Genomic DNA, 27,357 nt, shown 5'->3' on the forward strand with positions numbered 1-27,357 from the left:
GGCGTTTGAGGAAGAGCCAGCGGAAGCATGCGGCTAAGCTGCACCCTCTCTTCCTCTAGGCGGTTGAAGCGCTGAGTGACCGAGGTTATCGACCCGAAGAGCCCCTCCGTGGACACGGGGGCTCCAAGGAGATCCTCTCGGTCCTTCTTGGATAGGGCGGTGAGTCCTAACCACACGTGACGCGACGCCACCGTGGCCAAGGACATCACCCGCCCCGCTGCGGCGGCCACCCCATGGATCAGATTGTTCATCTGACCAATGCAGCGGTCCGGATAATTGCTCCCGTCCTGAGGCGGGAGGGCGGGGGTGTCCGTCTGAGAGGTAATCAGGGAGACACCCAACACGCCGAGATTATTCTCCGCAGCCGCCATCTGTGCCCCGAGCCTGAATATTCTATCCAAATATTCTAAGGTGTCTCTGTCCCGCGACAGCAGGGGGCAGAGGTTTCTTTCCCTCCGCCCAACCAGCTGCCTGCGGAAGCAGATGGGACCAGACAACGAGGCGTCCTCGTCGTCTTCCTCCTCCGTGAACATGGCCACCCGGCCCCTCGGGATGGCGAACACGAATGGCACCTCGTCATCCTGTTCACCCATCTCCACCACCTCGAGGTCCTGATCCTCCGCCTCCTCCGGCGGGCCGAACTTCAACCGGAAATGAGGCCTCCTTTTATACGGGGAGATGCGCGCGCATTCAGGTAGGCCCGCTCCGGGGCCGACTACGTTTATAGAAGTCTCAATGGATGAATGCTTACATGATATGGCGGCTGTGGCTAGAGTGCAGGACTTCGAATCAGGGGGTAGCAAGTTCGAGTCCCACTGCAGTCAGCATGTCGTTGTGTCCCTGGGACACTTCACCCAAATTGCTCCTGTGGGGATTGTCCACAGTACTGAATGTATGTAAGTCACTTTGGATAAAAGCGTCTAACAAATGACATGTAATAATATGATCAAGGGGTAGTACCCATAGAGATATAACAGAGAGGGTTTTGTTTTCTGACACTTTGTGAGTTCCCTTACACACCGGGGACACATATTTATGTATAAAATACATCAAAAAGTGCATTTTGAATGAGAGGAGACCTTTAAGTAAAGAACATCACCAATTATGTTTAGTATATATATTATTTATATTTACGCATTATATTTAACTCTTAGTCGCAGCAAGACTAAGAACCCTTTCTGGTTGGCATCACTTTTGTTGCTCTGAATAGATTCATCTTATCAATTAAACGCACCATTTTAATACAGTATACTAGGAGAGGCCTCTTTCTCTTGGGATTCTCTTTTTGTGGGTTGCAACAGGGGTCTATCATGGGCCGTTTCTCAATGTCGAGTAAACCTGCTGCAGAGCCACTATTTCAAGTATACTACGTCATCGAGTGGCGCCGAAGGACTATTTTAAATGCATGTTAAATGCCCAGCATTCGGCGCCGCTCAATTACGTAGTATACTTGAAATAGTGGCTCTGCAGCAGGTATACTCGACATTGAGAAACGGCCATGGTCTCTTTTTATTGACTGAATACATGCTACCAATAGCGATTTACATTGCTAAGCAAATGCTACGGATCTTTAGCATACTAGTATACTTTTGAACATTAGTAAACTCCCTGTGCTGAAATACGTCGGAAGCAGCGACGTGCAGTCAGTGGAGGCAGGGGAGGCAGAGCCTCACCTGTCATACTCCAATGTAACGGAAAAACAACTAAAGAAAAACGAAATAGTAATAATAATAAAATGTCTCCACTGATCTGTGTTGTAAGTGTGATTTATGTATGATTCTAATCGCTTTTTATAGTCAAAATCAGCAAATTTGCCGAGCTCCGCTACGGGAGCGATGACAAGTGAGGCAGGCACGTGCTCTGCCTCTCGTAAGCCCACAGTAACTTGCTGGAGCGCGGGCACTCATTTAGCGCGGGCACTTATTTTGTGAGCGCGCTCAAGCCAGTTACTGTGGGGTGAGGTGAGGCACAGATGAGATCTGCCTCACCTCAGAACGCGTCACCCCACAGAAACTGGCTGGAAAGCGGGCCCTAAGCGCATGCCTGTTACCATCTCACTGTAGGTCACCAATGTAATGTATGTAGATCCCTTTATTACATTTATCCTCGCCATCCATAGTCTCTAAATAACTTATTTCACGTATATATGATATTTAGGCTCGCTGGTCTCAACGGCAATGAAAATGCACCAGGGGAGGCAGCCATAACCTCTGCCGCACTGAAGGGGGCGCACGTGAGCCCACAGGTTCTTGTTGCTACTGTAATTCTACGCAGAGACGGTAGACGCAACAACAAACTAGACTTTTGAAACTACAGGAAGATAAGGAGGACTTTTACAAAAAAGTTATAGAGATTGTTGTCCCGAAGGATAGCATGGACTTCATCTTCAAGTCAAGGTAAGACCACATTTGTAATGAAAATGGGATCTTACTAAGAAAGAACAATCCAATATTTAGATTTTGGGTATCCTTTTGTTGAACGGTCTGTTTAAAATGAATCGAATCATCAGACTAAAAAAGCTTTTGAAAATAACCGAATATTTCGATTAAGGTCAAAATATAATATTTGTAAATCTGACTCAGGTTCACCAGCCATGAACCTCACCGCACGTCACTGGTCGGAAGGCCGCTTTTGATCAAATTATTTGAATAAAATGTAAAATCTTACTTAAATGTGGGGTAGGTAAGTTTGAGAAACCGGCTCGAGATACACTTTTTGTTATATTCCATGGAATGCTCTTAACATCCCGATCTTAAGTGCTTTGACCTAAAATCCATAAAAAAATGTCATCTGTGGAAGCCGTAGTACTGTAAAAAGCACGACCAATCATTTTAGCCGGCCCGGCTAAAATAACTGGATGGCCTACCTGCCTGTCAGCCTTCCATCTGTGCACAAACTTATCTCGTGCCCTCATTGGTCATATGCGCGTTCGTGTGTGTTGGAGGAGGGGCTCTGTAAGAAAGTGGCAGATTTTTTCTGGTTGTGTATTTTCAAATTCTAGCACACTCGAGCCGGTTTCTCAAACTTACCTACCCTACCTTTAAGCACAGCATGTTTTGGATGCTCTGTTTTAGCACTGCATCTGTACACATATCAACGGATCAATGTTATACACATATTAACAGGAAAATAGTTGGGGTGGTGCTCTTGGATTTTGTTGCAGCTTTTTATGTCATTGACCACAACATTCGTAAAGTAATGGTTTTCCACATGTAGCTCTTGCTTGGGTTTTATCTTTGGTAGAACACAGAGTATTTTTCAATGGCAGTTTTTTCAGAGGGCAAACCTATTTCTTGATGTTTTCCTAAAGAAAGCTCAATACTGCCACATCTTGAGTACAAACAAGTCATTGTTCGAATACAGCTAAGAAAGATAATAAACTCAAATCGCACTAAAGAGTGCACCCAGATGAGTTATTTATTTACTTGTCACTAAAGACAAGATTGAATGCTATTGTGATGATAAAAACCTGATTTAGTTAAATGTTAGATAAATTGAACCCAACTTTCTTGCAGTGTTCAGTGCGCTGCTGTGCAGTGTTTTGATGTCTGATAAAGCCTCACAGATCTACATCCTGGATCGTATTTCACACACAAACTGAGTGGGTTTACTACTGACAGAGACAGAGCAAAACTTCACAAGTTTTTCACCCAAATACCACAAATTGGACACACTCAGACCAAAACCAAATCTGTAAACTTTGAGGGAAAACTGACATTAATATGGAAGCAGAATCTGTCAGAGCATGCCACAGCCTGAGGGGAAAACTCAATGCAAGCAACTACAGAGCTCCTTCAAAGCTGCAGCACTTGTCCTATTGCTATCACAACCACATATTTCTATAAGTGCCTGTAGATTCAAAGATAAAAAGGTTTTATTCTCATATGCACAAAAACTACAGCATAGTTATTGGCAATGAAATCATAAGTCCTGGGTACAGACAACAGTTCAACACATACAATATACTTAAAGAGGACATATCATTCTCCTTTTCAAAATCATATTTGTATTTTTGTTAAAAACACAAATGTGCCAAAATGCATGCAAATGAAGAAACACCTTCACCAACTTATCAACACATGCGCTGCATTATAAAACATTTACCAACTTGAATATGTGCAGCTAACCCTAACCCTAGTGTACGAATAGGAACAAGAAGTTGTATATTATATATAAGTAGCCTAATTTAAATTGCAGCTAAAATGTGTGATTCTATGTTTTTTCTAACACGTAGCATTACCTCCTATAAGCTATAGTTAATCTTGCCTTCTGAGGTCAGTGGTTAGATCTGATAGCGGGGTGAAGTGATGTCGGTTCAGCAGGAGGAGTCAGGAGAGTGAGAGAGAGTGAGTGAGTGAGAGAGAGAGAGAGAGAGAGAGAGAGAGAGAGAGAGAGAGAGAGAGAGAGAGAGAGAGAGAGAGAGAGAGCTAGCGATGAGGCGAGTCGAGCATGAGCTCGATAGATATCATCTCTCTAGCGATCTCTTCTCGCTCTCGACGCTCTAGCGCTCTCTCGCTCTATCTCTCTCTCTCTCTCTCTCGCTCTCGCTATTCTCTCTCTCTCGCTCGCTCGCTATCTCGCTTCTTCTCTCTCTCGCTCGCTCTCTCTCTCTCTCTCTCTCTCTCTCTTCGCTCTCTTCTGCTCTCTCTCTCTTCTCTCTCTCTCTCTCTCTCTCTCTCTCTCTCGATCCTCATGGCTCGCTAGCTCTATACTGAGCGTCAGCTCTAGATCTCATCCTTCGGGGGAGATGCTGTCCCCACCGAGGCGATGGATCAGGGACCAGTCTCCGGGCTCTGTCACCTCGTAAGTCCGCTCCTCTTCTGCTCGCTCTCCTGCTTCCCGCTCTCTGATTGTTTAACATTCCAGAAACAGCCTCAGCGGTTTGTAGGACGAATACAGAATATATTAGTTATAATTTGCTAGTAAAAAAATACCCTCTCTCCTCCTTCAGACGGTCGGTCCAGTCCAAGTGAACTCATGCAGGCTGTCTATAGGAGTGCAACAACTTAAAGTCTATCTCTATTTCTGCTGTAAAACTGAATGTTAAACACAATATAAAGGAACGATTTGGTAGAAAGTTCCAGAGGTTTAAATGAGCTTTTGAACCGATCATACCATGGCTGAATTGAGTTAAAAATGTTTCTTATCACACTTACATTATGTGACCAAGACTCTTTTTGAATTGTTTCCAAATGTGTGCAAGTTACCTTAAAATTAGCGACGTGAACTCTAGTGCTAAATCGATTAGTTGCTTTATCAATTAGTAAAGCACGGAGCCCCTAAAGGGACATGGAAAAAAAGAAAAAAAAAGAGAGAGAAAAAAAAAAGTCCGGATAACGGGTTAGTATCTCGTGCTCACGAGAAACTACACACACACACACACACACACACACACACACACACACACACACACACACACACACACACACACACACACACACACACACACACACACACACACACACACACCACACACCTCTACACACATCGAACTGTTCTATTACTCGTTTTATGAAGGAGATGTCCGGTCACCAGGGCGCATGATGTGTAAATAACCCAATTTGTGTTCTGTGAAACTGAAAAGGATATGACATTATTTTTGTTACTTTCGTTGCAGTTGTATGTCTTAAATGTAATTTAGGTTAACTTCCTGTTTTATTTAGATGCTTTTATTTTGAAGGCGAGTTTACGCTGTTGACAGGAAGTTGTTGTTGCTCTGGAAACATGAAATGCTACATGATGTGTGTGTGTGTGTGTTTGTGCTCTGCTCAGCTCTGTGTGGGTGTGTGTGTTCGGTGTATGTGTGTGTCCGACACCGGCATTTGTTTTCCAATTACCATGAACAGTAATTTACACACATGTGTATTCCCAAGTGAAAGAAGTTCGTTTAATCTCGATGTAGGCTAGTGCTAAATACTGTCAGAGTGCACTGGAAAAAACGCCACTATCATAATATCTTCTGAAAACAAATGCCCGCCCACACACACACACACATACATTTGATTATTTATACAAATTAAAAACACATTTTTAATTTTTTTTTATTAATTATAAATAAACTGAACTTTAATGCTACGATGTATGTGATTAGTAATATAAGAGTAATAAATGAAAAACATGAAATGAAATACTTAGGGCTGTCAGTCGATTAAAAATATTTAATATTTAATATATTTAATATATATTTAATCGCGATTAATCGCATGATTGTCCATAGTTAATTGCGATTAATCGCGCGTGTGTGTGTGTGTGCGTGTGCGTGTGCGTGTGTGTGAGAATGTGGAGACACTGTGATGGATCGTTGGAGCTATGTGCAGCTCAAGGCATATACTGTATGCTCGAAGGTGAGCTGCCTGGACGCTGCAATCATGTTGCGCGCACTATCCATGCTGAGTGTGCTGACTTTTCGTACAATGTCCCACTGTCTGGCTACCTGCATAAAGTCAAGTGCTCGGCGCAGTTGTCGGCGAAATGTCGCTCCTCTGTTTTCATTGAAACAGCTCCTTATATCCGTTAGCGCAGCTAGCTAGCACCAGATGCTAACAACAACAACAACAACAACAACAACACGTAAGGTGTGCCTCGCTCGCGCCCATAGACTGTATTGCCACACATACACACACCCTCCCGGTCCTCCCGATGGCCAGTCCGGGCCTGCCGGTGAAAAGTGGAAGTGTGGTCTGCCACAAGCGGGCGGCAGGAGCGGGGCTGTCAGCACTCAGCATCAGCTTGTAGATGGTATTTTAAACTCGATGCACTCTGAAACTACGGGGCGGCCGTTAACGCATTATTAACGCGTTAACTTGACAGCCCTAGAAATACTATATGACAGTAAAACAAGAATAGAGTTAAAGTGTGATTTGCAAAATATCCATAAAGAAAAAAAAGTAAATCTGTTTACAGTTCTGTTTCATATGGGTGTTGAGAGATGTATCCAGAGATTTTGCTCTCAAAGTGCACCAGATTGATGCTTTTAACTTCGATATTAAAACAAAAATCTTCCCTGGGGAGCATGCCCCTGGACCACCCTAGAGGAGGTTAAGTCCACCCCCCACTTAAAAAAAATTGCATTTTACCCCTGCTTACACCTATATGCCGTGAGCTGATTATCGAGCCTTCATTGTAACGGCCCGTCCACACGGCGGCGTGCGTTGAAGCTTCAACGCTTCTTCCCATTCACTTTGAATGGGGTGACGTCACGCTTTGCCGAACTGCATTGTGGTTCCGTCGCTTCGCTTTCCTCGCGTTGCTCGCTGCAAAAGTTGAGAAAAGTTCAACTTTTGAAGCTTCGACGGAAGCGTCAGCCAATCAAATCATATGCCAGTACAAGCTCTAGCCAATCAAACCGTGTGCTTGTGTGTCCGGGGCGGGAGATTCATGTGATTGGTTGTTGGTCGAGTTTCAGACATGCCCACCGGCAAGCTTCAACGCACGCCGCCGTGTGGACGCTGCGTAACAGTCGCGGGTGTACTGTGTGTGTGTGTGTGTGGGGAGTGTTGCAGTAGAAAATTCCACTGTAGCGCCCGGTACATTAATGGGAAACCCTACATGTTTGAGCACCCTCTATGAAACGTCAAGCCAGGGGCGGACTGGGACTCAAATTCAGTCCTGGAATCCGACCCAGTCCGGCCACATGAAATGTCAACGGGGGGGGGGTGACATCGGAAAAGAAATACAGTACTATTAGTTATTAGAAAACAGCTGTTTATTAGGCTGCATTATGCAGTTCAAGGGATAATTCTCACCTAAAGACGGAGGACACTCCTCAGATGTCTTGAACACATACATACAGTACTATTTGTTATTATTAGAAATCAGCTGTTTATTAGGCTGCATTTATGCAGTTCAAGGGATAATTCTCACCCACCTCTTGCTCTTGCCCTGCACTTGTATGTGCCAGTTGAGCTGGTTCTTCCACCAGCTCAACTCTCTGTCCCTCATCATGAACGCTGGAGGCTGGCTGTATATCTGAACTCGCGCCCTCATCATTGTCTTCATCATCTTGCACTTGTTCTGAGCTGCTGATGATAGTGCTTGTAGCAGCGCTGCTGCCAAAAAGGTCTGTCAATTTGCGACATTTATATGCTTCACCTGCGAGTGACTTCACCTTTTTTTCTCTTGCTTTCTCGGCCCCACCTTTTTCTTTTCGTTTTCTTTGATTTTTATCCATGTTTTTTCATTCTCCCTGTCTGCCGCGGCGTCTAATCCCTTCTCTTCGAGTGGCCGGTCTTTTTTCTTCTTCGTGTGTGATTATTTGACAGATAAGAACCACACAACTGCATTAGCGGCCGCTGTCGCCCTCTGTCGGCCGTCAGCGCAACTTAAATGATGACGTTAAACAATTTTTTTTTAATGGGCTGGCTGGCCGTCAACGGCCCTTGACGACCGGCCGTTCTGTGGTTCTCCAGATTCTACAGATGTCCGCCCCTGCGTCAAGCTACCCCACAGCACCCCCAAAAGAAAATCTCTGGCGCCGCTACTGGCCGCAGCACATGACGGTTTTGTGTGCCCTCCCATGTAGATTTGTTCTGGCGCCAGGTCTGGCCCCGCCTCTCCCCACCTCTCCCCACCTCTCCTGCTCACCCCCGTGTCACCCGCGTCATTGCTGATGTGTTTCGCCAACAACAACAACCGAGTGTTTCGAGCCAGGTCCCGGTATCTCGCAGGACAGTGCACCCAGCAGGAGCCTCCAGCTAGATTTGATCGATATGGACGTAAACGCGAGTGAAGTCTAATCGGACAGGAGAGAGGGATCAGAGATCAGCTGCTGCTGACGGAGACACGCAGCTCTGCATGATCACCTGCAGCTCCGCCCGCTGTGATGGAGCGGTGAGCGGAGCAAAACACACACTTTACCTCTCAAACTACCTAAACTAGTTATAAATATGTTTATTTTTACTGTCGGGTCACTCATTACTGGATCAGCCAGCTGCATGAGACGGATACTGACGGGCTGTCAGGAGAGGGGGAGGAAAAGAGAGACCACGTTTATTATTCTTATATTATTATATAGAGTCGTTATCAATTTGTTTTAAAGCTCAATAAATAACAAAGAAGACCTTTGACACTTTTCTAATAACGGACATGTTGACATTGAAAAAACAGAAGGGCAACCAGGCAACCATGGCAACCATGCTTGGGAGGTCTTCTTCGCTGCTTTTGGTGTATTTTGTGGCGGAAGTACAGCGCCACTTACAGGCCGGCATATGTACTACAGCGTCTCCAGCGGGTCGAGCGGTCTCATGTGGACTTTTTTGATATTGAATTCGGTTCATTTTCGTTTCCGTCTCCGTGTAAATGGGGCCTAATGCCTCACTCATTTTCAAAGATTTTGGCTACATGTGAGCAGGCATTCATGTTGTATTACCTAAAGGTGGGAGAAGTACTCATATCTTGTACTTCAGTAAAAGTAGAAGTACCAGAGTGTAGGAATACTCTGTTACAAGTAAAAGTCCTGCATTCAATATGTAACTCAAGTAAAAGTACAAAAGTATTAGCATCTTAATATACTTAAAGTGAAGGTAAAAGTATTAATTATGCAGCTAATTTCAGAATAGTATATATGATGTGTTTTCATTATAATGATTGATCATTAAAGTGTTCTCAAAGCTGGTAAAGGTGCAGCTGGTTTTAATGACTTTGTATACTGCAGGGTAGCTTGTGAATTTAATCCAGGTGGAACTAAAGTCTGATTTAACACTTGATTATATTTCACATCATTAATCCAAATCTGTGAAGTAACTAAAGGTATTAAATACATGTAGTGGAGTAACACCATTAACCTATGAATTATAGTGGAGTAGAAGTACAAAGTAGCAAAACATGGAAATACTCAAGTAAAGTACAAGTACCTCAAAATGTAACTTAAGTACAGTACTTGAGTACATCTACTTAGTTAGTTCCCACCTCTGGTATTACCTTGGAAATTGTGATTCTTCCCTATTTCCTTACATTGACTAGAATTTATGATAAATCATTAAATCATACAAAATAATGAGCAAAGTTTTAACAATGAAACGTCTTTCACAGCCCTAAATATTAGTGGATAGGTATTATTATTAACAAATAAGCATTTAATTCCTGAGAGTAAAGTGAAACAAATGGACCATCTCAATTAGAACCACCATTTTATTTGAATTACTTACCATTTCCAACCCACAAAATAATGACCAAAGCTTCATTTAGTATATAAGAGTGATATATTCAAAACATTGAAACATGAAAATATTACTGATGTAACCCATTATTAAAGATACCGTTTTTACAGCAGATAGGTGAACATTAAAACACTTGAAGTGTCTTATAAAGTATTGCCATAGTTGAATAAGAAGTGGGGAGGAAGTTGCTGTTCATATACTTCATTGTGATCTCCACTACACACATGTTAAGTTTTATGACCAGATCTTGCAAGGTTGTGAATCAATCACTGTAAAAGAAAAATCAGACCTTAGATAGACAGGAAGAAATATAGACACCTGGCAGTTTACCTCTACAGTGGATTCCACTACAGTCGGTGCACCCAGGAGCTCATTTTGCCCTGCTGACACACAAGGTTAGACTAAACCAGCTTCACTTTGGTGGATGGTCGTCACAACCATACCACAGTGATCGAAGTGTACTGAGTGTAGATTCTTCACAATTACGGCCTCATTCATTCTAATTTAAAATGAGTGATTTTGTTACTGCTGCAGTTCAGTGCAATGTTACATTTTCTTGGACAAAGTTATGTTGTTTCCAGATTCTATCACAATTCAAAATGTATTAAAGACTGTACTGGTGATAATTAACAATTATCTCGGATGATTCACTCTTTTATATTCTGCATTCAGTGTATTGTTTCTTTGACTCTGTTGTGACTCATAGAGAGGTCTGTTCACTAAAGCCCCTTCTCAGATTTTGTGATATGTCATGATAATCACGGAAAAAGTATGTGTTTTTTAAGGCAGATGGAGAGTATTTAGCAAAAAGTGCAGAAAGAAATGACATGTTATACTGCTCTTGTTAGTCTGAATATGATATACTGTATCTATCCAAAACTGTGCACCTGTAACAAATATCCCAACCTCCACTGAGCCACAGTGACTCGGCCTTGGTTTTTTAAGTCCTTTATTCCCTGACAATAAATTCCAACTCAATTAGAATAATGAGTGTAATTTCCTGTGAATCAAAATGACAGGAAGGGTCAGGAAGTGTTTCAGAGTTAAATATATGCTACCTGTGTTTGTGTACATATACTCTGTTGAAATATTCTCAGCGTTCTTGGTTATGAAAACCATTATTTAAGGAACAACAAACTGTCAGGTGAAAGGAAAACAAATCAAAAGTGCCAATCGGTGTCTCCTGGCTAACTCAGCGAGGTGCTGATATCCTATCGGCATCAGGTTCCTGCCAGTGCGAAATGTAAGCTTATCAGCATCAGATTACAGTCTTAAAGACTCCTGTTTCAGAGTCTTCAGTATGGATTTTGACCTGTTTTCGTGCAGTAGTATGTTTAAATGTCAAGATCACTGACCAATTCAAGGACCCATAGTCTATATTAACTTAAAAGTGTAGATTGAAAGGTTTTTTCTTTACATTATAAACAGCAGTTGGACAATAAACACCTTTTTTATCTGTTTGGTTTGATCCCACAATCTTTCTCAACAGTTTGCCCAGTTAATTGAAGCTTTAGAGAATAACCATTAAATCACAAATAATGTCTTTTACTTTGTTTTCCGGATCACTTCTACATGTTTTTTCTTGGATTGTTGGTTAGCTATCGTCAACAGATGCATTAAAAGTCTCAGAGGAGCTCAAAGGTCCTCTCTTTCCCGGTAGTTTAATGTGAAATATCTGCAGCATTGAGCTAAGTTGAGTCATTGGAAATAATTAGCGAGTGAAAATGGGAAAGTATCCTAAGCTGTTGCCTGTGCTATTAATCCTCTTCTGTTCCTCTCACTGCTCCAAAGTCAATTGACCGTGTTGCTATCACATTCTGCCAGGTTTCATATCAACAGCCTGGTGTTTGGTTTACAGACTAAATGGAAATGCTTTTCTCATGGTGACCTAGCTGGGAGAAAACCTCCCCAGTGAGTTAGGAGGACGCATTGATCTGCTCTCTGGCTGGCTCTGCGTCTGCCTGAGCTCCAGCCCACGCTGGCAGAGAGATGCCTGGAATTCTTAGAAAAGACAAGAATTGCCTACCTGAAGCTACATTTTAACTTACACACAGAGGTTAAAAGTTCATGAGTGTTTGTGAGGGCTGCAAAGGGAGGCCTGGAGGAGATGTATGCCTGGCTCCAGATGTTTCTGTAGCCCGGGGAAACCTGTGGCTTTTTTCTCCCCTCTTATTAAGACCTGATGTCTGCAAACTCTTTGCTCCCATACTTTTACAACAGGCTCTGTCACAATAGAGTCTCACTTTACACCACTGCTGGATACTTTAAACATAGGGTTTCACTAATGTGCCTGTGGTTCACATAATTTCCATCCAATATGAAAATCACCTGGCAATTTCAATTCAGGCTTTAGATAGGGAAATTAAACAATGGACTTAGTCTGTGCCTACTGATTACATGCAAAGCAATGACTTCACAAGGCACCATATACAGTATCCTACTGATAGGAGAACATTTCAATCAATCTGTTGAACTTTATCTGTATACCACCTTTCATAATAGGTTAGAGCAGTTCAAAATGCAGACAGTGAAAAAAAGAATAAAAGACAAAAACAGTATAAAAAACGTCACAATTGAAGACGTATTCAATCAAAAAAACTAGAATTGAACACCTTAATAACACGATAAAACAGCATGCAATAAAAACCGGATTAATAACAATAAAATAGAATTAAAATGTAAAAGATTGGATTTACTTATTCTCCGATTTAACTTTGCAGAAACAGTTTTGGTTTCCATTCCACACTGCTCTTTTGTCTTCAGTGAAATGTGTTTATTATCAAAGAGAAATCAATAATGGTTTGGAATGTCAACACAGATATAAAATGACAGTGACAGGACACTAAAACAGCAAAAACAAATGTGTTATTCTTTTTATAATGTTGTGTATTTGTGTATGTATGTACACATAAGGAATGTTCATTAGAATAAGGACACATTCTAAGAATCAGAGGAAACAAAGAAGGAAACACTTCTGCCTGACTAGAGGGGGCCAGCGCCCTCCTCTGGGCCTCATGATGAAGCTCAAATCATGATGTGACACGTCAAAGTCCTCCACTCCACATCAATCTCCACCCTTTGACTTCTGTGGTGTAGACACTATGTTCCCTTAAAAATAAATATAAAAAGTAAATTAGTATGCAAGCAACATACTTTCTGGAGGACAGGGTTGAACATGCAGATTGGTGTTAAATTCTGCCACAGTGTAAACTGTTTTTCTTGATAATGATCAAGTTCTAGCAGCATAACTTTCTTTCAGACCCACCAAGAACCAACACATACATAAGGCAGAGAGAGGACATTTTATTGTGTGTGTGAGTGTGTCGATGTCTGGGTAAACCCTGACATCAGACACACGCACACACATCAATTGGTTACTTTTTACTTGCATACCCTCTCCTGCTCCTGCAAACGTTTAATAGAGTACCAGATTTGGAATTAAACTAGTTTTAAACTTATAAACTACTAGACGAGCTGTTATAGGAAATAACTAAGCCTCATTAAAATGTTATATCACACTAGTGAAACTCTATATATTTGAGCTGTCTATAAAGACTCATGCCACAGACAGTTTGGCTCAGAGCCACAGACAGTGTTTCTTTTCCATCTGGAGCTGTGGTTGGAGATGTGGTTGGCTGCTGAACTCTGTTTATAGAAAGCTCTGGCTGTGCTAAAACATCCAACCAACAGAACATGACGAGGCCAAAACTAGGTCCCAGCTCTTCCTTTTTAGGATTTTCTTTGCTATTGAAGGCTGATATACCTTAGTCTGCTGGTCTGATATGCTAACACGCAACTTCCATTGTGCTGAGGTGGGGGATTTGTCATTTTCACAACAGCTGGAGTTGGTTGGGCTGCACATGATGAGGCTGTTTCTACAAAACCCAAAACCTGTTCAATGTGAGTCTGTAACCTTTGACCTAGGGGTTAATAGGCCAGGGAAAATGAGTCAAAAAGTCTCCTGAAGGCAGAAATGTTATATGGTTGGGTTCAAACTAGCAAGCTCATCTGCCCCAATGGCAAACTAAAACCTAACTGGCCATAGTGACAGCGGCTGATCAAAGCCCACCATGGGAAATCAGCAGCTCAAATAAGTGTTATCTCTGGAAGTCAGTCTTTGAGGCTGGAACACCATGTTTGAAACCACAAGAGAAGCTCATGTCATTACAGAGACGTAAAGTTACAACCTGGACATCCTTTGTGTCAACCAGAAGTTGAGGGATTGGCTCTGGTCACAAAGCATCTCCAACATTTAAAACGTTCTTTAGTTAAGGAAGATGAAGTTCACTTCACATGCCACATCACTCCGATCCTTTCTGCCCTGCACTGGCTCCCTGTCCATCTCAGAACCCAATTCAAAGTATTGGTCTTCACATATAGAGCTGTCCATGGCCAAGCCCCAGCCTACATCAATGACCTGATCCACCCTCAGAGCACAACCCGGGCCCTGAGGTCCTCTGAGCAAGGCCTCCTAAGGGTGCCCCGAACCAGGCTAAAAACTAAGGGGGACCGTGCCTTTGAGGTGGTGGCCCCAAGGCTTTGGAACAAACTCCCCCAGATAATAAAAACCTCTGCCTCAATAGAGATGTTTAAGGGGCAGTTAAAGACCCACCTCTTCCGACAGGCCTTTTGGTCGTCGGAGGAGGTGAGTTAGTGGCTGTCTTTTATTGGTGTTTTATCGTATGTTTTATCCTATGTATTACCTGCTGCTGTTTTATGCCTTTTATTCTACATTTTATAGTTGTACTTTGAATTGTGTCCTGTGTACTGTACTGTAAAGCACTTTGTACATCCGTGTTGAGAAGGGTGCTATATAAATAAAGTTGTACTTACTTACTTACTTACTTCTGTAATGGGAACCCATCAGTGACCGACTCATCAGGAAGATTAGCAAATTGGACTCAAATTCTTGCAAGCTCATCATACTACTATGCTATGCCCCAATATATGACTCTGAGGGACAAAAGTACAGGCAGGCCGAAAACAGACATGAAATGCAATGCACAAGACCACAGTGAGTGTCAGGGTCCAATCCCTGGCACTAAAACAGCAACAACTTGTGCATTGCATTTCATGTCTGTTTTCATACAACGAACTGGAGTTTCCCTCATCCAAGGCATTTTACAGCAAACTCTACCATCCCAACCTTAGTCACAGTTACTGATGGGCTATACCAAATGTCCAGAAAGTCCATTCTGAATTATCCTCAGTAAGCCACAGACCTGTTCCCGAGCAGTCTTTAAGACATGAGGCTGCCAAAAGACAAACTGTTAGACATTGTATACTTCAGTAACTGAACAGACACCTTGAACCAGAAAGGCAGAACAAATTACTAAAAATTCCCCTTTCTCATAAAAAAAACCCTAAAACTGACATAAGCTCCTTCCCAGATTTGTTGCAAACAAGAAGATGCAGTATGCAATTTTGACCATAGTTACCTCAAAGCTAAGACTGAAAGTACCCAGAATGGTTAAGAAGCAATTTAACAGATTGTTTATTTTACATAAATGGGGCGAAGCCTGCGAGCTAGTTCAGGCAGTCAACTCGAGCACCAATCATACATTAACACGTGACGCACCTCGTCCCTCTTACAACCAACCAAACACATTCTCCTAAACATGCCGCTCTATTTAAGCTGCCAGGTCTTCCTGCCTCTGCCTCGCTCATGCTGCTGCTGCCACTGCTGTGTTCACTTGCTATTGCTGCGTTCATGTTCATGTTCCTGCTGCTGTGTTTCATGTTGCTGCTGCTCGCCTGCCCCACCACCCCCCCCAGCTTCCACCCCAGCTTCCACCTGTAGGCTCGGGGATAGTTATCTAATCATCACTCAATGTTCTTTGTAAATCTGTGGAGTGATGAGGCCCGAGCCTAGACGCCAAACTCAAACTATATGCTGCTTCTAATAAACATATTAAGAAACACGTGAGTTGTCTGACTGAACTAGTGAAGTTTGTGTAATTATAAAACTAAATGTTACCAAACCAAACAAGGTAGGAGCCATGTGAGGAAGGACTAAGAAGCTATACATCTTTTTCTTTTTCGTATTTGAGAATAAGAACAAACAATTCCTGCTCGTAAACACAGTTGCAATAGATGGTTATTGTGGATATAGCTAATTCCAAAACTTTAATTGAATTGGCATTAACATTTCAAAAGCTTTGTCAGTGAAAATAAATAAATAAATGTAAAAAAATGTAACTTGAATGCTCATGGTGAGTGAGCATTTTCCACAGAGCATTCAAGAGTGCCTGATGTAGGTGCTCAACAAGAGCTATAATGTGTATCTCCTAAATTGTGGATCTGTACAGAAGTAGTTCCATTTTGTGCAGATGCTTGACACATTTATTATAACTTCTGACCAGTAAATAGCTCTAAAGAACAACATTGTAGCTTGTAATAAATAATGTTAGTGTTATCATTTAAAAAAAGATACTTGAATTGTTCAGGTTACAATCTTTCAGGAACTGTATTCACTAAAGGTTAAATGAAACAAAATACAAATAAAACACATTTAAGGAACAGCTCTTTGTTTATTTGAGGCAAAGTGCTTCTAAGTGTAGTGATCCAAAAAAAACGATAATAAGTATTGTAGAAAATCATGAAAGAGAAATGTTATAATATAAATGTCTATTGTGTGTGTGTGTGTGTGTGTGTGTGTGTGTGTGTGTGTGTGTGTGTGTGTGTGTGTGTGCTTCCTGCAGGTGTGTGAGGAGGGGGCTGTGCAGCAGGCGGCACTCTCTGTGGATTCTACTCATCCTGCTCGTGGTCTGCATCGCCATTCAGACCTTTGTTGCCCGCCAGGCCAGGTAAAGTATGTAGCCAACCCCCCCACCATTACTGCTGTGCACATTATATATTCACATGGCTGACTGAAATAATAATACATCTCAAATATCATGTCCTCTGTATCATTATGGAGATTTAAACCCATGGGTCATGAATATGACTAAAGCTTGGAAATGTGATCCCAATATTTTCAGGCCAATACATTCTTGCAAAAATATGTTTTCATTTCCAGGAAAGTATACTTTTATAAATCTATATATAAGACAAATGTGTTACTACCACATTATCTAATAATGTAAAATATAACATCAGAACATGTTGGTGGGAAAAAATCCTTCTATGACTAATTATCCTCATTTTACAGTTTTAAAGCTAATTTCTTTACACCAAGAAATCCCAGGAATCTTATGGGTGATAAATGAAGGGCAAGTCAGGATACTGGGTTTATGATATATCACCTTTAAGTGTTTGCAAACATTTTTACAATTTACATAGCAACCTAGCAATATAAAATGTTAATTTGACAGTGTAATGAGTATTTGTGAACCTGATAAATGTTGTAAAATATTTTAATGACTTCTCACAGGAATGACAAGCTGACAGGACTCCCACATCTGAGATTCACTGTCAACAAACAGCACCTGTTTCCTACAGTGCAAAATGCCTGGGAAAGCATCCAATCACTTACTGCAAAGAGGGACGTGAAGTCACCTCAGACAGACAGAACTGCAGATGTTCATCAACAGAATGAGGGATACCGAAAACAACTGGATTATATTCTGTCAAAACATGTGGACAACCTTGCTATAGACTCTCAGACGAAGGCAAGGAAAGTCTCTGCTGGGAAGCCTCTTCTACCAAAACACGGAGCAAGCCTTGGACTTCAGGTTCCTCTGGCCCTCAACAGCACTAGGAAAAGTTTGATTCCCAATCCGCCTAGTCTTTTAAAGGCTCACATCAACAGTGTCCCTACTAAAGAAACCTGCCACCCAAAGTCTCACATTGTTTTCCTGAAGACACACAAAACAGCAAGCAGCACCATCTTAAACATACTGTATCGCTATGGAGAAAGCAGGAACTTGACTTTTGCTCTCCCTCTGAACAAACACAGCCAGCTGTTTTACCCGTTCTCCTTTGCTTCACATTTTGTGGAAGGTGTCAGCAGCCGAAGTTTGAGGGAGTTTCACATTATGTGCAACCACATGAGGTTCAGAAAATATGAGGTGAGTGTCATCAGAAAACCAATCAAGTTCAGTTGTGGAACTGTTTTCATGCCTGAGCTGTACTGTACAGATGTTTATATGTCTAAATGGACTCCTGTGGGCTGTATGTGGAAAAGACTTAGGGGTAAATGTGGGTACTGTGGTGATGGATATTTTGCGTGGGTCTAGAATCATTTTAAATGTATGTACCATTTATATAATGATGGTATATAATGGATGGTCAATAATGACAAAGGAAAAACCCAGAAGTAATCTTTCCCTTTGAGACCCACCATTGGTGAATGGATGTTATTTAGGCAAGCCCGGTAAATCTTACCCACTTTGGCCCCAGTAGCTATGGTGGGTTTAGAGTTTGGCAAAATAATATTTACCAGTTTCTTGAGATATAATTTCTCTTAACTATAAAAAAAAGCTATGGTTGGTAATAAGCTTAAGAAGCTACCAAGAGTACAGTGGATTTTGAAATGATTCCAACTTAAGAAGCCCAGCCCAGTGTCATAAAACCTTTTCCAATTAAAGTAGCTGGAACCACTAGCTCCAATAGTAGCTAAATTTAGAGACACATTTTCCCAAAATTGGCGTCACTGTTCAGCTCAAAACAGCCGCTACCCCCAGTTCCCCTCATAAGAAACCTAAATGAACGTAAACACCAAACACTGTTGTGTGTTGTACTCACAGCTGTCAAGCTAGCAGCTTCTAGACTCCACTGAAACCCACTAAGGGCACAGGCCAAATTAAATGATTCAACATACTTATTAAAGTCCTGCAACGGCCACAGATACCAAGAGTATCATTTAAAGACTACTTTCAGGATATAGAGAGAGATTTAAATTGTACAATTAAAATGCTTTGGGAGAAGAAGACCAAACCTAATTCTTCTTGAATTTTTCAGCACTCTAAACATCTTCCTATATTTTGTCCCAGGTTGCCAAAGTGATGCCTAGGGATACCTTCTACTTTTCCATCCTGAGGAACCCTGTGGCCATGATGGAGTCCATCTTCATCTATTACAGAAGCATCCCAGCCTTCCACAAGACTCACAGCTTGGACAACTTCCTCGACAACAGTTGGAAAAACTACAACTCATCGGTGACCAACAACCACTACGCTCACAATATCTTGGCTTTTGACTTTGGCTTCGACAACAATGTTGCACCTGGTGCTGATGACCTGGAGGAGAGAACCAGCATGGCCATTGCAGCCATTGAACGAGACTTCCACCTTATTCTCATCTCTGAATACTTTGATGAGTCCATGATCCTGCTCAAGCATGCCCTCTGCTGGTCCCTAGAAGATGTTGTTTCTTTTAAGCTCAACAGTCGCAGCGAAAAATCCCGTCACCCACTTTTACCAGAAACTGCAGAGAAAATAAAGAGGTGGAATGCTTTGGACTGGAGGATCTACCTGCACTTTAACACCTCATTCTGGCTCAAAGTGGATAGTCTTGTTGGGCAAGAGCAGATGAAGAGAGAAGTCTCTCAGTTGAGAGAGCTACAGACTAAGCTGGCAAACAGCTGCCTGAAAGATGGGGGGGCAGTTGACCCGTCCAAGATAAAAGACGTGGGGCTAAAGCCCTTCCAGTATGGAGCAGCTGTAATTCAGGGATATAACTTAAACCCAGACTTAGACACACAGACCAAAATTAAATGTCAAAGACTTATAACTCCAGAACTGCAGTACACAGACCGTTTATACACCCAGCAGTTCCCAGAGCTGGCCGCTAAGCATAAACAAGAAACTAAGGGGGTGTCTCCACGGCGACAGCGCTCTGACAGGACTGGTATGATTGGAAGAGCCTGGGCAAGGGACGCCCATTACAGACAGATGATGAGACGCAAATTCTCTAATCTAAAGAACCAAAAGGCCTTGACAAGTGCCCTGTTACCACACACTGACGCTAACAACAATACAAGTATGCCATGATTGGTCACTGCGACTAATTGTCATGGTAAATGTTTGTTTAATGGAAGCAGCTGTTTTGTCTCATACTATATTTCTAGAATTACCCTGGCATGGTATTATCCATCATATCCAACAAAATGAAAATGTTAAGATGGACCAAACAAAATATTGTTTTGCATTTGTTATAGCCTTACAAATACTGAAGCTAAAAATGTAAAGGTGTTCTTTAAGGTGATGATACGGGACTTTTTAAATGTGTTAAGTTAAATTAAGTACATTTTAGTTAGGTTATACTTACGTTTATTGTATAACCTGCTAACTAACAGTTCAAATCTATGATAAAAGCAATCAACTTTTACCAGTTGCTCTTTCCATCTCAAGTAAATATAATATCCCTTATTCTCTTGTCTATTCCAAATAATGGTAACTGTCCAGCCTAATCAGTCATTTGACCAACTATCATAAAAAGGAAAACACCATTATTCTCCTATCAGCAATAAATCATTGCACAACAATATCTTACAGTACCAGAAACTAAGCGGGTGGTGGGGGGGAATATAATGTTTTTTGCTAGTGCTAATAAAGGTAGCGCTAGTTGTTTTTATACTATCCCAACCAATAGATCCATAGTATTGCCTTAAACCCACCCATGATATAATCCCTTGGTTTAAACGTCACCCTTCCCACAGAGCGGATAACATCAACAGCACACTTGGCAGACTACAGTAAAATAGCAATGCAGGAATTATTAAATTATTTTATCAATAACAACAATATGAGGCTATAATGTGTTTAGTCATTTCACTTCTGCCAGTCAACACACATTTCTTATTACATTTAACTTTAAGACATTTATCAGTTAGATAAGTCTGTGCAGTTAACTCTTCAACTGTTTCATGTCTGAGGACTGTTTACATGTTGTTAAATGTGTCAACGCACCAGATGTTGAAACAGCTGTTTCTACCAGCCTCCCTCTGCAGATTTTGACAGAGAGTTGTTCAGGAATTCACAACATATCTGACATCGTAAGATTTCATGATAAATAAAAGTATTCCGATTATGAAAGAGTAACTATACGTTATTACAGGCTGCAATGTGGAATGGTTGGACATAACAGTTCTCTATCCCTACTACCTAACGTTAGCATTCTACTTAGCAAGCTAACAAAAGTGAGCTATCTGAACAAACTAGCTTTAGTTCCCTACCTATCTAACAAGCTAGCTGAGGAAATGTTAGCTATGTTTCAAAATAGGTAGCTAACGTTAGCATTCTACTTAACAAGCTATCTTACAAAAGTGAGCTAACGGAACAAAGTAGCTTAAGTTTGCTGACCTAACCAGTCTTTTTGTGAAAACGGGTAAAATGATCTGCGGATACAAATATGTGATGCATAATAATACAGGGTTTGGACCAGGTGCATGTCATAAGACTGGCAGTTTCACGCAAGCTGATGCACTATTTACCAGTTGTCAGAATATTAAGTTAAAGCCAGCAGTCTAAATGCTGCTAACATGTTCAGATGCACCACGCATTAGTCTCTGTGAGACCAGGAGCACAGCCTGGTGATGTGCAGAAGAATCCTCTGGGGATATTGTGGGGGAGGATCAGGTTCAGGCCTCCAGCCTTCAGTCCTCCTCAGGCTTAGACCTTCCAAGAAGGCAGAGTCTGATGTGGAGCTGATTCATAAAGAGGGAATGTTATTTTTGTGGTCTACTCATTGGTGGTCTATATTTGATTTCACTTCTTGGTTTTGTTTCCAATGGTGCAGAATAAATGATTGTACTGAAACCGTTTCTATAGATCCTTCTTGTTAATGTTTTATATACCGAGTGTGATATTCAGAGGGATATGAGAAGGAACCTTACTAGATTTATGGTGGAAGCGTCCATTTAGTGTCACTGTCACACTGTAGCCTTTAAAACATTACCCTAAAATGTTTACTTTGTGTTAAGCTAAAGTGGATTCCCAAAGAGACTAATCCTATAGTGAAGGAAAAATAAAGGTTGTGTCGAAACATCCATCTGTAGGCTAAATTAACAAAAGATAGAGAATAAAGAAAAAATAAAAAGACAACGAAACCGGAATCTGAATCAAAACCACACCCAATATTAGACACATTATGGCTGTGTTTTTGCTGCTTTAAATTATCCTGTTTCCTGTTTTATAATGTGAAAACTTTATCTTTTTATTAACATATATTCTGGTAAGAAACCATATTATTCATTTTTCCTAGTTATGATAATGTTATTTGATCTTGTTAAATCAGTATAATCAGAACTCAATCAATATAACGCAATCTGTTGATCTAATAAAAGGTTTCTCATTAAAAACAGGTTATTTGTTATTTACTCATATTTTCATTTATGAGCCAGGTTTTTCTTTGTTCCAATAAGTGCAGTAATGCATACAAAACAGTATTTAAACTCTTACAGTGTTAAGACATTGTATACAATTGTCCAGGTCCCTTTTTATCCAAATCAGTTCTCATATTCTAAAATGACTAGGAGGTTAGGAGAATTCAAAAGGACTTGAGATGAGTCATTTGCCCCCGTCATGTCCCCACCACTTTTTAAAAGTATAACTTATAAATGTTCTGAAAAATAGTGTGCACACAGAAATGTAATAAACAAGAACACTGGCTTAGAGTCGAGATGTGCAATTTGGACACATCAGTAAACTTTTAATAGAAAAAACATTTCTCCCGCTGTGCAGCAGCTGAGGAGACAACACATTCTCACTCCCAACTCGGTCTATGTTGACGTTATGTCAGGGTCCCTGTCGTCACTTTCCAACGCAAGGGGGGGCCCTTTAACGTTGACTTGCATAGAGCTCCCTGAACGTTGGTAATAGACGAGTTGGGATCGCGGCAAAATGCTCTCCGCAGATCCATTCTCACAGCGTTTATCAACCTTTTTCTAACTCAATATCAAGCCACACTTATTGTGTTTACTTCTTTATTTTAATTGAATAATGTCTGACTTTTGTTGCCGTCAGTTAGGGGGAGAGTAGGGGCTCAGAAAACTGAAATCTGTATTGTTTCATCGTTTTTTCCTTCTAATTTTGTATTCTTTTCTAAACCACACACTGTTATTTACTCAACAATAAGACACAATTATCCTTGTGTTTATTTATTTGTTTGATTGTATAATGTCAGACTTTTGGAGTCCGTCAGGAGTCAGGACCGAGGGTCGGAGCAGCTCATAGTAGTTGCTTTAAAGAATTGTACACCCGGAAGTAAGTATTCTCTCCGCTTTGCTTGACAAACCCCGTGATTAGTCCTCAAGCTCTGTGATTGGATGTTTGAGTGGCAGTGCACCAAGGGTTACGCCGAGCATCAAACAGCACTTTGAAATGGGATGGAACCACGGCAGACTATCCAAAACTGGATTCGAATGGGTCCACCACCCCCCTCCCCCACCCCGTCCCCAGAACTACACACGCTGGCTATTGTGTGTTTCGCAACATGTTCTATGGCACGTCTCTACTGGGAATTGTAGTTTTAAAAGATGTTTTCGTATTTCCCATAATAAGAAGTTGCCAGTATTAAACTGTGTACATCCCTGGAGGTTTAGGGGATAGGAAACACTCAAATTTAAAACATATCATTAATAAATGGGTGAAAATAGTTTGTGTCCATAATTGGCAGCTTTAATATATACCCACATGACAGCTAAGGTCAGAAGAGCTTTATTTAACAGCTGGTCTTATCTCTGTGACCCCTAATTGATAAGCCTTGAAACATGCACTTGTCAAGGTTAAGAGGCACATTTAGCAAATATGGCAGTAGCCATCGATCATCTTAAGATAAGATATATTTTATTGATCCCAAGTTGGACATTTTTTCGTTACAGTAGCATGTGTAACAGTTGTAAATATGCAGTGGTGTTTATTTGTAAACCATTTAGTATAATCACACACTTTGTCAGGCTTAATATTTATCTGTAGATACCCCCAAAGCTTTTTTCTTATTCAAAAGAAGACCTCAATCTAAAGTATTATTTAATGTTTGAATAAAGCCTAATTAGTTTGTCTGTTTTGCACATCCTCCTGTTAATATCTTTGGACATCCGGCACTAAACTGTTTTCTTGTAGAGATCACTTACAGTATCTTATTGATATTTTCTATTCTATATTTCTATCATTGACCTTCTACTTTCCCCCTATGAAAGTATGTACTCTTAATATTTTTATGTTTTCATCAAATATAAGGTATCAACAAAAAAATGCAATAACGTGCTTTAACCACTAGGCGGTTAAAGCACTCAGGTTTACAGTGTTAACACAATCAAATATACTGCTGTTTCCAGTTTAGTTTATGATGGATGTATTTTGTTATCCACACATATATTGTTTTTATATTTGTAACACCAAACCGACAGAAAAGATGGTCTTAACCCTTAAGAGTCCCTGGGGCAATTTTTCAGCCATTCGGGTTTTCATGTTCATGCCACATGGCTGTGTTGAATGAATATTGCTCAAACTTGCCAGAGGATATTCTTTTTTAGTTGTATATTGAATTGTGGTCTCAGTTTTTTAAATTAGCCTAAAATGGCTAAGCTACACAAAAACCGACACATTTGTTTCTAGCGGCAAAAAATGCCCCATTGAAAACCATTGAAAATGCTTTTTTTGACCCCACATTTATCTTATCATAAACTCTTGATTTCCTTTATGTTAAGATTTCATTTTGGACTTCTAGCTTTCAATTTTCAATTTTTACATTTGTCTACAAGATGGCGATAATTGTAACCCTTTGAAGCCTGCAGCAAAATGTCACACTTTTTACTGTTTTCTGCAAGGGTCACTTGCTACTGAAATGATATGTGTGTGTCGCTTTTGATGTTGGATAATGGTATGTGTGTGTGTGTGTGTGTGTGTGTGTGTGTGTGTGTGTGTGTGTGTGTGTGTGTGTGTGTGCGTGTGCGTGTGCGTGTTTGTGTGTGTGCGTGTTTGTGTGTGTGTGCGTGTGTCCAACTTCAAAAGACTTTTCTCTTAGAAGGCCACACTGCGTAATAATCTAATTCAATAATAAAAACAATGAGTTGCGAGAACCAAAACAAAATTGGACTTTGTTTTGGTTCTCGCTCAGGTTGTTTATACAGGTGCACTGCAGCCATGGTTATAAGTATTACTATTAGTGCAGGAGTAGTCTTTTTGGAGATGGCAAGGCATTACAGCACACAGGAGGCTCTGGACATCATCATGCACTCTGATTGCGAGGATGGCTCCTCATCCTCCTCCTCAGAGGTGGGAACAGACCAGCTAGAGTCCAACTCAGACTCATCTGAAACTGAGAGCGGAGGGGAGTTGGAGGAAGCAGCTGCAGGATGGACTTCAAAAAATGGTAAAGTGTTTTGGTCTCCCACAAACACTGAGACGCTCCGCTACGTCCCATCAATCAGTGACCCGGCATCCAGCTTTGCACTGCTGCTGACAGATGACATCCTGCAGCGTATTGTGTCCATGACAAACCTGCATGGGAGACGGTCAATTGCAGAGTGGCAAGATATGGACACAGAGGAACTGCAGGCTTACGTGGGGCTGCTCATTTTGGCCGGTGTTTACAGGTCAAAAAATGAATCGACCCTCAGCCTCTGGAGTGAGAAATTGAGACGGAGCATTTTCCGAGCCACGATGTCCCACAAGAGGTTCCACCAAATCAGCCGAACACTGCGGTTCGACGACAAGCTATCCCGACCGCGGCACCGTGATGACAAGTTGGCTGCCTTCCGCAAAGTCTGGGATATGTGGACGCACCGCCTGCCGATGCTGTTCAGCCCATTCAGCGACGTCTGCGTGGATGAACAGCTCGTCCCATTCAGAGGCAGGTGCAGCTTCAAGCAGTACATGCCAAAAAAGCCGGCCAAATACGGTATAAAGATTTGGGGAAACTGTGATGTAAAATCATCCTACGCCTGGAGACTGCAGGTGTATACAGGCAAAGCAGCTGGCAGTCGTCCTGAAGTCAACCAGGGGCTGAGGGTGGTCCTGGAGATGACAGAGGGGCTCCAGGGACACATCATTAACTGTGACAATTTGTTCACGTCCTTCGCACTGGCTGAGGAGCTGCTCAGGAGAAAACTGGCCCTGGTTGGCACAATTCGCCGAAACAAGCCTGAGCTTCCCCCTATTTTGCTCCAGGCAAGAGCGAGAGCGATCCTCTCCTCCACCTTTGCCTTTACGAAGACCCACACACTGGTCTCTTACATCCCTCGACGGGGCAGGAATGTGCTGCTTCTAAGCACGAAACACTGCAGTCCAGACGTAAGCGACGAAATGAAGAGAAAGCCAGTCATAATCAAAGACTACAACCGATGCAAAGGAGGTGTCGACAACCTTGATAAGGTAGGTGCCATTAGGCATCAGTTACGCACACATGTATTCTTACTCTTATATTCTTGTCTGAAATATATGTAGGTTTTTTTCAAATGAGCATTTTCCTATAAAATAATTAATATTTGCATCATGAGAGAAAATGCTTGGAATCATGTATTCAAATTGTCTTTTATGTTTTTGTTAGGTTGTTTCCACCTACTCCTTCAGGAGGAGAACAAATCGCTGGCCACTTGCCCTCTTCCACAACCTGGTTGACATTTCCCATTACAACGCCTACGTCCTGTGGACATCAATCGAGCCATCCTGGCAGCAGCAGAGACCGTACAGGAGGAGGCTCTTCATTGAAGAGGTGGGAGAAATGCTGGTGACCCCACACATCAAGAAGAGAGGGCGCCTTCCCCGCTCATCAGCCGCTGCAACAATGGTGTCAGATCTGCAGGGTGCTGCTGCAGGCCCCTCTCATCAGTGAACGGAAGAGCAGGAGGCAGTGCCACTTTTGCATGGACAGAAGAGTTTGCAGCACCTGCTGCAAATGTGGGAAATTCATATGCAAGGACCACAGTCTGTCCATTTGCAGCCCCTGCTCGACCTGAGCTGAACTCTCACAGCCAGACACACAGTGTTCATTCAATGTTCATCTTTGTAAAATAAATGTTTTTCTGGTTCAAAATTATCTTGTATTATTCATTTTAGTCAGGCTGGAGTAGTTTTAAAAGATTTACTCTTTTAAAGTGGGAAAAAATAGGAATATATCATAATTTTATGGCAGTTTTTGTGAGGGTGGCATTTTCTGGCCTTAGGATCACGAGTGTGAGTTTTTGTTTAAATCTAACACTGCAAAAAAAATAACAATGCATTCAAATTAATGTTGCTGCCAATCATTGACCAATCTAGGGACCTAATAATAACAATAATCAAATATTCCTTGAAATGTATTTTTTGAAAATTATTCT

At 41.5% G+C, this 27,357-nt stretch overlaps 2 protein-coding genes across 2 annotated transcripts; both read left to right on the top strand.

The window, feature by feature from the left end:
- The first annotated feature begins 4,743 nt into the window (after nucleotides 1-4,743).
- gal3st2 (galactose-3-O-sulfotransferase 2) lies at nucleotides 4,744-20,306 on the top strand. Its single transcript, XM_034115919.1, has 4 exons — nucleotides 4,744-4,803; nucleotides 16,859-16,963; nucleotides 17,530-18,166; nucleotides 19,091-20,306. Exons 1-4 carry the CDS (start codon nucleotides 4,748-4,750, stop codon nucleotides 20,087-20,089), a joined length of 1,797 nt encoding a protein of 598 aa, XP_033971810.1. The 5' UTR covers nucleotides 4,744-4,747; the 3' UTR covers nucleotides 20,090-20,306.
- A 4,922-nt stretch (nucleotides 20,307-25,228) lies between these two features.
- LOC117471055 (piggyBac transposable element-derived protein 4-like) lies at nucleotides 25,229-27,049 on the top strand. The gene is made up of 2 exons (XM_034115833.1): nucleotides 25,229-26,413; nucleotides 26,589-27,049. Exons 1-2 carry the CDS (start codon nucleotides 25,229-25,231, stop codon nucleotides 26,871-26,873), a joined length of 1,470 nt encoding a protein of 489 aa, XP_033971724.1. The 3' UTR covers nucleotides 26,874-27,049.
- Nucleotides 27,050-27,357: the final 308 nt, after the last annotated feature.

The sequence above is a fragment of the Trematomus bernacchii genome, unplaced genomic scaffold (genome assembly GCF_902827165.1).
Source record: "Trematomus bernacchii unplaced genomic scaffold, fTreBer1.1, whole genome shotgun sequence".
NCBI lineage: Eukaryota > Metazoa > Chordata > Actinopteri > Perciformes > Nototheniidae > Trematomus > Trematomus bernacchii.